Here is a 13,363-nt window from a genome sequence, read left to right as displayed (position 1 = left end):
TTTTCCACATTGTGCACAAACATTCCACATGACAAGCTAGTAACCGCATTGGACAGAGCAATAGATAAAGCATTTGCAGGAGGTAATAGAGTATACATTAATGTATATCAAAACAGAGCACACTGGTCTGTAAAGGATAATCAATATTCATGTAGTTTTTCAAAAAGTAAACTCAAAGAAAGTATTCGATTTCTGCTAAACAACAGTTTCTTTACATTTGGCAACAAGATACTCCAGCAGACATTGGGCATACCCATGGGTTCAGATCCGGCCCCTTTCTTTGCAAATTTGTTTCTGCACATGTACGAGTTTGATTGGGTCCAGAACATGTGCAGGAATAAATTAACAACTGCACGAAGATGCGGAAACATCTTCAGATTCATTGATGATTTGTTGGCAATTAATGATGGATTTATATTTGAGCAGCTTCATGATGATAGTTATCCAAAAGAACTTGAATTGAAAAAGGAAAACCAAACTTCCACTTCAGTTTCCTTTTTAGAATTACAAATTGACATCCATAATAATAAATTTCACACCAAATTATTTGATAAACGAGATACATTTCCATTCCACATTGTCCGAATGCCTTTCTTAGACAGCAACATTCCCAAAAAACTATTTTATGGTAGTTTCACCTACGGTTGCAGGTGAAATAATTAGGACTGTGAGAGCAACCACACACAGCTCTGAACTGGTCAATAAATTACAACAACTAGTCAGACGTATGTTAGCGCAGGGAGCTACAGTCGGTCGATTAAAACAAGTTTTCTTTAAAATCACAAAACGACACCAAATCGAATTAGTGAAATACAATACAACAACAACAACAACAACATGCATTTTAAAGGCCATTTTCCCTGCTAGAGCGGGTGTTACCCTTGCGGTCCCCATGACAATCTTCTCCATTTTGCCCTATTTTCTGCATCTCTCCTTGTTAACCCCCTTGCCCGCATTTCTTCTTCCACCATCTTTAGCCAAGTCTTTCTCGGTCTTCCCCGTCTTCTACTTCCTTCTACATTCATTTCCATCACTCTTCTCAACCAGTCACTTTCATCCTTCCTCAACACATGACCAAACCATCTCAACCTGTTCCTCTTCACAGCATCAATCACAGGCTCTATTCCCATCATCTTTCGCAATTCATCATTTGTCTTCCTCTCTCTCAACGATACTCCGCACATCCGTCGAACCATTCGCATTTCCACCCTTTCCAACCTTCGTTGCTGCTCTACGTTCATTACCCATGTCTCGCTCCCATAAATCATAACACTTCTCACACATGCAGCATACACCTTTCCCTTCAGCTTCAACGACACTCCCCTCGTCATCAGCACGCCACTCAATTCCCGAAACTTCTTCCATGCACATCTCACTCGAGCAACCGTTGCCGAGTCTGATCCACCTTCTCCATTCAGCATGTCTCCGAGGTAGCAAAATGTTTTCACACCTTCCAGCTTCACACCGTCTCCAAGATCCAACTCAACATTTCCTCCATCTGCAGCTCCCTCTGTGCACACCTTACATTTGAATGTAGCTGCCACACTGGTTAATGACCCTCTCAGACCACTACATTTTTGATGAACCCACTCAGCGCACATTGTACACTGAATGGAGTTCACTCCGACACCCTTCCTACACACAGCACAGGGCCACTTCCCAGTTCTTTCCACCTCACCACATGCTTTACCACTTGCCATCACCTTCGTCTTTCCGATATTCACCTTCAGACCTTTTGTCTCCATACATTCCTTCCACGTGTTCATCTTTTCCTTCAGTCCATCCATACTTTCCGCAATCAACACCAGATCATCTGCATACAACAACTCCCACGGTAAACCCTCCTTTACGTTCTGAGCCAGCACCTCCATCACAGCTACAAATAGTAGTGGACTTAGTACCGACCCCTGATGCACTTCCACCTTCACCTCAAACTCACCACTGTTCCCGTCCTTCGTCCTTACAGCTGTGCGCGCTCTTTTGTACATTGCCATCACTACTCTGATCAACCATTCCTCCACTCCTAACTTCCTCAATGCCCATGTCAATACTTTGCGTGGAACCCGATCGAATGCTTTCTCCAGATCAACAAACCCAAGAAACAACTTCTTCCTCTTCTCCATGTACTTCTCCTGCAACTGCCTCACAATGAAAAGCGCGTCTGTCGTTCCTCTTCCTGGCATAAATCCAAACTGCATTTCGTCGATCTTCACTTTCTTCCTTATCCTCCTCTCCAACACCCTTTCCAATACCTTCATTCCATGCTCCAATAACTTTATCGCTCGGTACGAGCCACACTCCAGAGGGTCACCTTTCCCCTTGTATAGAGGGACGAGGGTACTCAGTTCCCAAGCCACTGGAATGCGGCCTTCTTTCACCACCAGATTACAGATCTCTGTCATTCTCTTCACACCCCAACTTCCTGCTGCCTTCAACATATCTCCCACAACTCCCGTCGGCCCTCCCGCTTTTCTACCCTTCATTGCTTTTATCGCTTCCTCAACTTCCTTCTCAGTTATCTTCTCTGCCGGTCCTAAAACTGGGTTACTATCTATGTTGCCATCCCATTCATTCTCTGTATTCAACAGCATTTCCATATATCTTTTCCATCTTCCTTTAATTCCATCTGGGTCGACAACGATTTGTCCCACTTCATCCTTCAAGCAGCTCACCCCCATCACATCACACCTCTCTTTCGCTATCTGCTTTGCAATCCTGAATACCGCTCTCTGACCCTCTTCCGAATCCAAGCGTTCTCCGAACATTTTCCTACATGCCTCCTGCGCCTTTGCTACCTCTTTATTTGCAGCCTTCCTGGCTGCCTTATAACTTTCATGCTCTGCTGTTTCTGCTCCCGTACCCTTCGCCTTCTGCCACTCCTTGAACTTCTTCCTCTTCTCGTCAATCCTCTTTCCAACTTCATCATCCCACCACCATGTTTCCGAGTGCCTCGGTGGTCCTTTTGACCATCCACATACCTCACCAACGGCTCCCAACAGACTAGCTTTCATTGACATCCAACCGCTTTCAAGCTCAACCATATCATCCTCGACCCTACTCAGCCTCTCTTTTAATGCCTCCCTTACTGTCACCTCTTTCAACCTCCACACCTTCATTCTCGGTTGGTACTTCACCCGCCGAGCTCTCCTCGCAGCTTTCACCCTTACGTCGCAGACAACCAAGTGGTGCTGTGAAACAGCCTCCTCCCCCGGGATTACCTTTGTGTCTCGGAGGTGCCCCCTATCTCGCCTACGCACCATCAGGTAGTCAACGGTTGTCGTCGACCCACCTGACGTGTATGTAACAAGCTTATTATCCTCTTTCTGGAACTGAGTATTACAAATCAACAAATCAGCTCCATCAGCAAACTCCAAAATCCTTTCACCTTCTCCATTTCTCACACCATATCCGTAACCCCATGAACTCCGTCAAAACCATCCATACTCCTTCCCACATGTCCATTTAGGTCTCCTCCTACCACAACAACTTCCTCATCTTTCACGTTTTCCATCAGCTTCTCTATCGCACACCAGAACTTGTCCTTCTCTTCATCGCTCCGACCAACCTGCGGAGCATAGCAAAAAGATGAGCGGAGCGGAGCAAAAGCGGAACAAAAGAGCGGAGCAAAAGATGACGTTCACCAAGAGCTTTCCAATCATCATTTTCACTATCATCAACCTATCACTCACTCTAGTCACACTCACCACACTGTCTACAAACTCCTCAGAAAACAGGACACCAACAATACGAATAGTAATGTAATAGTGAAAATAAATATAATGTAATAGTAATAGTGTAATAATGTAATATGTAATAGTGTAATATATGTAATATTAATGTAATGTAATATTAATGTAATAGTGTAATAGTGAATAGTAATAGTGAAATACAATACGAATAGTAAAAATATTATTCATGAGATCTTTATGTAAATACAGTACAATATAATAATTAAATGTACTACAAATCAATGTTGCTAAGAATCAGTGGTTGCTAGGATACGGCAGCATGCCAAAAACCGTTATAAATGACAATTTGAACATTCTAAGTGTACAATATAATATTATTCATGAGATCTTTATGTAAATACAGTACAATATAATAATTAAATGTACTACAAATTAATGTTGCTAGGAATCAGTGGTTGCTAGGATACTGCAGCATGCCAAAAATCGTTATAAATGACAGTTTTAACATTCGAAATAGAGTTTGATCGAGAGGTAGGTAGGTGGTGTGGTCATGCTGTTTGGTCGATTGATGTGTTTCAGGGTAAGATGTGAATGATTTAATGATATCATATTATAGAGTGTGTAAGGAAAGTTATAAATATATGATAACACATTAAATCCTATTGCAAGTAAAGTTGGGATAAGTGATGTTGCATTGATGGGTTGACTGACTGCCTGGACGCAACTGAGGTTGTGGATCCACTGATTTACCATAAATTGATGTGGATCCATGATCGAGGTTGTGGATCCGCCGTTTGGAGAGGTCCTGGGCTGAAAGGATCGAAACCTCGAGGAAGAACGGTGCCCAGCTGATGATCCATGCAGTCGGGAAACTAGTCGATTGCTTACGGGTTAAAGTTCTTGCTTTAGGTGGAGAAACTATGTTTGATGTTTACAATTTAAATAAAGTTGAATATGGGATGTTGTAAAATTAACATCATTTACAACAATCCTTTAAATTATTTAAGTTTAGGAACAACCGATACTGTACAATTGATTGTGTGTGTGTGTGTGTGTGTGTGTGTGTGTGTGTGTGTGTGTGTGTGTGTGTGTGTGTGTGTGTGTGTGTGTGTGTGTGTGTGTGTGTGTGTGTAGGGATGTGTGTGTGTAGGCAGGGGTGGGGGGGGGGGGGGGTTGGTGTGTAGGCAGGGGTGGGGGGGGGTTGGTGTGTAGGCAGGGGTGGGGGGGGGTTGGTGTGTAGGCAGGGGTGGGGGGGGGGGTTGGTGTGTGTGTGTGTGTGTTTGGGGGGAGGGGTGGGGGTAGGGGGTGTGTGTGTGTATCCAAGGGGGTTGTGTCAAAGCATGTCCAATGAAAGTGGGGTTGTATCAAAAGTGGGTGCAAGTAAACCGGTCATCACTGCCAGCAGTTTTAAAGTGGCAGTTCTAGTTCTTTTTAAAACTTCTTCTTTTTATCATATTTAAGCAGTGTGTGACCACATTTCTGTTTTTTCAACATCATTGAGGCTGCATGTTTAGCATACGGAAGTTAACAGTGCCTAAAGCACTTTCTTTCACAAAATGCTATCTTTACCATTTCATTTCTTCATGTCCATCCATCATTTTCAACTTTTCCATTTTTTGTCATTTTGTTTGCCGAGGCAGTCTATTGAGCAGCTATCTTCCATCTGGAAGACAAACCTGCAGATGGGAATCTGTGGACCCTCTGCATATATCCTACAACCAATGGACATACCTTCTTTTTTTTTTTTTGCCGAACACGCACCAAGGGAAAAGTGGGGTTAAACAATTGATTCACTTTCTCTGTTTCTCTGTGTGTCAACAACCGACAGTTTATGATTGAGGAACAACTTGAATTTAAATTAATGTTTTAAATATAGATATATTTTGAAGGCATAGTCGAGGTCCGTGGAAGAGCTAGTACTCGTACACTGCATAGATCAGGACAAAATGAACAATAGAGAGAGTGGGGGAAACGCCAACAGCAGAGTTGAAGGCCAAGATAGAGGCAGACTTGGACAAACAATGGGTGTGTGGAGGAATGAGGGGCAGGAGAGGATGCATGGGGTGGACAAGATGGATACAGAAGGAAACTCTAAGGAGGGAAAATTGGAAATTTTGAAGGAGGGATTGGGTTGGGGTTAATGAGGATAGCTGAAAGCTTTGGTTTCAACAGCGTGAAGTCGAGCTAGGTGTGAGGCAGGAGCACCAGCCCAGAGGGGAGAGCAGTATTCCATTGAGTTGCAGATGAAAGCCTTGTATGTGTTGAAGAGCTCAGGTGTGCCAAGGAAGGACTTCGCACGACGGAGGATGCCCAGTCGGCGACTGGCTTTGGAAGCCAGCTTGGAAATGTGGTTTTCCCAGGAAAGATCATGGCAGATAGTGAGACCAAAAGCTTGAATGACAGAACTTCTTGGAGAAGATTGTTCAGAAAGTAGATGGGAGGGTTGTCCAGTCGGTCTTTTCGGAGAGACATAGTAAGAGTGTGAGATTTGTCAGGATTGAAAGACATGTCCCACTTGTTTGACCAGTCTGTGATTTTGTCCAGGTCTGCAGAGAGTAGAGTCATCAGCCAAGAGATAGAGAGGATTTTCCAGAGTCAGAGACATCATTGATGAAGACCAGAAAAAGCACAGGGCCCAACAATACAGAACACTATTGAAATAATGTAGGTCACAAATCGACAATTTATGAATAGTCAAAATCAAATAGACTGAACGAAGAGGACCATCAGCAAATAGATAGAGGATGTTTCACAGTCAAGTAGATCATTGATGAAGATGAGGAATAGGACTGGGCCCAGATCATTTTGAACACCAATCGGAACATTTATCGGAAAATGAAGCTTTAGTTTAGCAGTACTTTGACCCTGGTTTTAACGTGCTTGTTTGTCTATGATTTGATCCGTTATACAACTTTCACCGTCGCATAGCTTGTCAAACTGCTCTTTGGAGATAACTTTCTGGCCTGTTCCCTCTGTTGACCCTCCTACTGAGTTCCTACTTGCACTCCACAGGTCAGCAGTAAAGATGAAGACTTTTTGGATCTGTCTGTTGATGTCGAACAGAACACATCCATCACTCACTGCCTCAGGTGTGCCTGCTAAGTATTGCTTATACTCACATTTTGAAGTTAACGGGAATGTCTGAACTAAACTTGGCTCACAAGTTAATTTATTTTAAAATTTCTGACCAAAGCCTTGCTTTGGGGGTAAATGAGCTCATGTAGCTTCAGATGTGCCAGAGAGAGGAAGTTACCTGTTAGAAGGTACACTTTGTGGAACACCATGGTTTCTACCATGGTAAAAGTGAAAAATCATGGAGGGTGAAAAGTGTGAGACACGTACAAGGACAACATCAGTCTGTTCCATTTTCGGAACAATCTGACAACGGAGCAACCCGGAAATTTGCGTCTATTTTTGTGAAATGCAACAACATTTTGAGGCTTGTATTGTTTTTCAAACCCAAGTGTTCACATTCTGAACGGATCAGGATGCAACAGAACAAAAGCAACAGTAGAGAGGGAGAGGGGGAAAACACAAACAGCAGCGTTGAAGGACAAAATAGAGGGAGACTTGGATAAATGAGGGATGTGGTGAGGAATGTGGGGTACGAGAAGACGCATGGGGTGGACGAGATGGAGTCAGAAGGGAAAACTGGAAATTGGGGAAGGAGGTGGGGTCAGGGTTAACGGGAGTAAAAAAGGATCATGGTTTTGGATAGGGGATGATCTGAGATTATGGTCAACTGCTGTCTTGAAAACTTGGATGGAAGAATGTGATTGAAAAGAACATGGAAGTTTGTTCCACAGGTGGGGAAAAAGAAGAACGAATGAGTGGAGGTGAGCAGTGATCCTGGATTTTGGGAGTTTCACCAGAATTGATCTGCACAATCCATAAACGAACGTGATGTCACTAGTAGCCAAAGTTAAGTTTTGTGAAAACAACATGGCTGTCTGTAATGAGCATACAAATTGCAACGACGGCACTCCACAAATGATCCCAGATGTGTTTACATTGGCAGAAATGGCTTTAACGTGTGAAACCATCACTGACCCCAATCCAATCATGTGCATGTCATGTTATCAACCAAATCGGATGATCGAGCTCTTGCTGTGGGATTTGGCAGAATTATTCGACCAGGGCCACTTGAGTTTGATCAAGAGTCTAAGGGTGGACTTGGCAACCACAAACATTCCTCCCCCGGATGTCCCATGCATGCTCAATCTGTTTGGAGGTCATACATGTTATTCCATGCAAATTATTGCGTGGTCTCCAAGTTCATCGTTGACAACATGTGGATGAACACCGATAAAGAAGTTGGGACCTCGCTTTTGGCCCAAATGGACGATAACGGGGATTATGATCTCATCCTTGTATTTGGCAACAATTATAGCACTCTTCCAAATGGTGGCAGGATCCGTTGTTTCGCCATTTTCAATGCTAGGCCATCACATCGGGCAGCCCACACCAACCTAATCATGCAGCCTAATAGTACATTTAGCAAATCGCTCACCACCCCACTTCCCGGCTGGTGTACGTCAATTGTTGAAGTCGAGGCACAATCTCGACTCCTCGGTGAAAAACAAACTGTGCTGACGGTTCACGCTCCAGGCGTGGTGTTGTCGCTCATTGTGTGTGCTGCTGTTGATGGAGCAGTGGTCTGGTCTTCTGAACCTCATTCCACGGACGTAACGCCTTTTCTGAACTGTCTGGGTCGAAATTATATTGGCCGATTGCTCTTTGCAGATGTTTCTGGTCGTTGTTGTTGTTGTTGTTGTTGTTGTTGTAACGTGCTGTTAAAATGGAGTTCCTTTGGCAAAAGTGACAAGATAACGATTCTTTTGACGGATTGTTTTTCCTTTGGGTGATTTAAACAAGGTTGTTCGGTGAACTGTCCAGTCCTATGGTACGTTGTCGATGCCGTATAAATGACGTGATGAACGTTGTACTGGGAAGCATGGCAGACTGAGTCAACCCCCAACTCGAACCTTTCCAATGGCATGAGCCATCTCTTTTCGTGTTTAATGATGCCTCGCCGTTTCTAAACTCACTTGGACCTCATGTGTGGCCAATTCATAGAGGGTATTGACATGGGTCATGCGTTGACATGTACACAAGTTCTGTGAGCGACGTGATTTGCATGCAAATTTACAGGAACGTTCACTTCCGGTTACAAGAATTGCAGCATTGCATGTTTTCCGATTTGAATATCGTTCCCTGAATATCCAAAATCCACGGTTTTACCGCATTTTCTCTGCGGTTCCCATTTACCTCTCGTGTCCCATTTACCTGCCAATCGAGTTTCACCAAAAGAACAAGCTGTGTGTGTTTCAGCTTGTTTAAAATGTCGAAGTAAAAAAAAAAAAAAACTTTTTTTTTTTATTAGCGATTTTCTTTAATGATTATTTCATGTTCTTTCCATGGGCAGGTATGTTCCCTTACATTTAATGTTAAATGTGGATTTGATTAAACATGTATCGTTTTGCTCTTCTATCTTGAATTGTCCTCGACGTGCAAATGATCAGTTCCATTTTTTATTCCTGAAGCTGGGTAACCTGACCTTTTCTACAACCTGTCGTCCTTCCCCACAGAGGTTTCAGTAACACCGAGACGCTTTGTAGTGAATACAAGTACTACTGCGAGCAGTGCTGTAGCAAGCAGGAGGCCCAGAAAAGGTGTGCACACCCACAAACCTTTCCAGGGATGGGGCTGCTGACAAGTGAAAGGCCTAACCATACAAGCCCGAGTAGTAAACAATAGTTAATGTTTATTTATCCAATTTAACTCCTTCATGCGAGCTGTCAATGAGATAATTGCCTGGAAAGCAATTCTGGGTTATTTACTGACATACTATGTATGCATGATAAGATGGGAGAGAAAGATGGGGCAGTTTATGGGAGGTAGTGTTTATTGAAATCATAGTCATTATTACGAAGTAGTTATGTTTTTCTCTTTTGACCCTCTCTCCCCCCTTGAGGTATCGAGTCTGTATTTGATTCCCGACCTGATAAACTCATCCTGGTGCTCCATAGGCAGGGTGTTGCGTTGGTGAATGGTCCGTCATTCAGTGCATTGTTAACCTTGGTGTCCTGTGTATCAGGCATTTTTTGGTGAAGGCTGAATATGTCACGACGCCTTTCGCAAGTTCATACCATTGCGTGCTGGCACCTTGGCTACGTTTAAATTTCCTGCTGTAACGTACAGAACTCTGTGATGGAGTGACCCGTCCAGCATTTCTTTTTGGCCAGCACGGTTCACAGCTTGAGTACCCAGACACTCTATAAGAGTATGGGTATACTACTATTATCTACTGTTATTGCGATTACTACCACGACCACCACCACCACCACCACTACCTTTTCATGTTAGGGGGGTCTTGGGATGGCAGAAGTACCATTTTGGTATCCATCACAAGTTACCTGAAAACAATGAGTCAACTACAGTGTCTTTCCATTCGCAAGAGATTATTTGTTGTACAGCTTTGGAATCCAATCCGGCCACGCCTGATCTTCATGCCCAGGGTCGGTTTACCATACCTGTGACATGATTGATTGAAGCAAATGGGGAACCTTGCTGGCGGTTGCGTAACGAATATTAATTGGCTGAGCGAACCAGCGTTACGTGCCGCATCCTGTGGTCTTATCAGACCAATTAATCACTTGGCCCGTACTGACACAGTTCACCAGAGGACCCCTGGGTTCGATTCCTGGTCTGGCCGTATAATTTTCCCACATATGTCAATGAATTGGATTAACATTCATTTCATTAGCATTCAACTTCCGGCTTGGTTTTTTTTTGCACGTGCTGGTGAAAATCTTAGCTCATTTCCACCTCACTAAAGCTGAGGTTTCCGAACCGGATTTGTCATGTCTTTATGTTGTTGGTCTTTCTCTCGGTATTTCTGCTGTATACAAAAACAGGCATTTTAAGGCCATTTTCCCTGCAGGAGCGGGGGCTAGCCTTGCGGTCCCCATGACAATCTTCTCCATTTTGCCCTATTTTCTGCATCTCCCCTTGTTAACCCCCTTGCCCACATTTCTTCTTCGACCACCTTTAGCCAAGTCTTTCTCGGTCTTCCCCATCCTCTACTTCTACATTCATTTCTATCACTCTTCTCAACCTGCCTACTGCCTACCTGCGTACTTGTAAAAAAAAAAAGTGATGGGATTTTGAACAAACTTGGTTTGAGTATATATGATGCAAAGATGAACTGATTGGATTATGGCATCAAGAGGTCAAAGGTACAAGGTCGTGTCAGGTAAAAATGTGATAAATTGAGGACAGCTGAAGGGAATTAAATCAAATTTGGTATGAGTATGTATAATGATGCAAACATTGAACTGATTACATTTTTGTGTTAAGAGGTCAAAGATCATGTTCGTTAAAAATCCTGTTACTGTTCTAATTTGTGAACCAGTGATGGGATTTGCCCAAACTTGGTATAAGTGTATATTATGATGTAAATATTATGTGCTGCCCGTCTACTCACCCATTCCCGGACCCGTGACCACATCACCCCCGTCCTTTACAAGCTTCACTGGCTCCCCATCCCCCAGAGAATCCAGTACAAAATCCTCCTCTTGACATACAAAGCCCTCCATAACCTGGCCCCATCCTACCTGGCTGACCTCCTCTCCAGACACACTCCCACCCGCAACCTCCGCTCTGCTGGTACCAACCTCCTGACCCCCTCCATCCGGACCAAATTCAGATCCTGGGGGGACAGGGCCTTCTCCATCGCTGCTCCCACCCTCTGGAATTCACTACCTCACACCATCAGAGACTCCTCCTCACTCACCACATTCAAAACATCACTAAAGACCCACCTGTTCAACACTGCATTCAACATTCAACCTACAGCATTTAACCCCTGACTATCACTTCTCCTTCTCCCTCCTTTTGCTTGAAATATTTCCCTATTGATTCTTGTCTTTTTGCAATTGTTGTTTTCATGTATTGTTATGCATTATGTTTGCCACTCTGTCAAAGCGCCTTTGGGCTTCTGGAAAAGCGCTATACAAAATAAATGAATTATTATTATTATTATTAAAGATGAATTAATTATATTTTAGCATCAAAGTTGAGGATTGAGTTGATTTTATGATTTTGGTGAGGTCAGAGGTTAGGCCGAGAAAAATATATTTCCGGTCTCTGGTCAGCGCGCGCATCGATTTTGACCCTGCGCGTCAACAATTTTTATTTTTTTTCAAATTTAGTGAGCCGTGACGTCACGTTCTCGCCGAAAACGTGATTTCGAGCGTGAGGAGCCATATAATGTATGCATGTTGCCGGGCCAGTGCGCTATCTCGGGAAAGGGTCTGTGAGGGTTGCCATTGGTATCGACGTGGCTATCGCGCACGATTCTTCCCTACAAAACTACGTTTAGTTTGTCCAAATCCAACTAGCCGTTCCAAAGATATGAGTAGTTTTGTGTGCCGTGCCGTCATGAATTCAATCGGCTGGATATTGTCATTTATTGAAACGAAGACGTTCTTTGTCGGGTTCGTGTGAAGCAACCAGAGGGCCTAGAGAGCTGCGGGCTACAGGATGACGTATACAGCGTCAAAATCGATTCAGCGGTTTGGCAGATAAATGAATAAATGTGATCCGTTTACGCTGTGACGTCACCACGTGATTCTGAAATACGTGTCCTGCGTAAATACGAATCCATTTTTTCGAAAATAAACATCGTCTCGCGGTTCGTCCAAGATATCTCTACAACCACAAGGCCCACAAAGTCAGGAATGGTCTTAAAATTTGTGTATTTATTCACACTACACGAAGACCTTTACGGCGTCAAAATCCGACTGGTGTTTTGGGAGATAAATGAAGAAATGTGATCCGTTATGACGTTATGACGTCACCACGTGCATCGTGTCATCCCGTGCACGAACAGCTTTGCAGCGGGTATAGTCATTTCATTTCATATCCCTGGTGTTGGCTTAGCGGCTAGGGTGCCAGCTTAGGATCCTAGGATCCTGGGTTCGAATCCCGGTCGATCGCTGAATTAACGCCAGGGGGGTTGACTCAGCCTGTCATCCTTCCGAGGTCGGCTAATTGAGTACCAGTTCACTGGTAATTCCCTGTTTGTCGTTAAAGGCGGCAAAAAGGGTTGGCGTCAGGAAGGGCATCCGGCCGTAAAACATTGCTTCAAAAAGGGGACCAAAAAAAACAACAACAACCACGTTTCCCGAAAAAGGCCAACCCCTGCTTGCGGGGAAAAATGGCCTCTAAAGGTGGTTATAGTCATTTGCGCATGTACGGTTTTTTCAGTGTTGAAGTCATTCAGACCACTTGCACATGTGCAGTGTTGACGCGATCGACGCATTAGAATGTTTGACGGTACGGCGAGGCAATCTCGAGAACGAAATGGCAGTCTATAATATGCTTGAAGAACTTAATGATTTTCAGAATAAATACATTTTAAAATAACTTATTAAGCTTGTGTTCATTATTTACAAAAAGGCCTACCAGTCCCATTGGCTGTCTTTAATTTCTCTGGATGGCGCCATGGCAGATGAGGAGGACCGCAAGGCATGAGGACACAAAAAACAACACCTTTATATGTGCAATCCATGCTTTTCAAAAAAAAACCAAAAAAAAAAACCGCATCGCCGCATCAATTCTGGAACTTTGGTCTGACCAGAGACCACCAATATATATTTTTTGGCCTTATG

General features: G+C 43.7%; 1 protein-coding gene across 4 annotated transcripts in view; it reads left to right on the top strand.

Moving 5' to 3' along the window:
• The window catches only part of USP46 (ubiquitin specific peptidase 46), an 85,498-nt gene that overhangs the window by 55,290 nt on the left and 16,845 nt on the right, over positions 1-13,363 (top strand). For all 4 annotated transcript variants that reach the window (XM_068113941.2, XM_068113943.2, XM_068113942.2 and 1 more), the window contains exons 5-6: positions 6,702-6,778; positions 9,278-9,361. In XM_068113941.2, the coding sequence (XP_067970042.1) occupies positions 6,702-6,778; positions 9,278-9,361 (161 nt within the window). The remainder of the gene's footprint in view (positions 1-6,701; positions 6,779-9,277; positions 9,362-13,363) is intronic.

The sequence above is a fragment of the Myxine glutinosa genome, chromosome 4 (genome assembly GCF_964187855.1).
Source record: "Myxine glutinosa chromosome 4, kmMyxGlut1.1, whole genome shotgun sequence".
In the NCBI taxonomy this organism is placed as follows: Eukaryota; Metazoa; Chordata; class Myxini; order Myxiniformes; family Myxinidae; genus Myxine; species Myxine glutinosa.
Note: the sequence above shows the minus strand (reverse complement) of the source record. Positions and strands in the feature narration are given on the sequence as shown.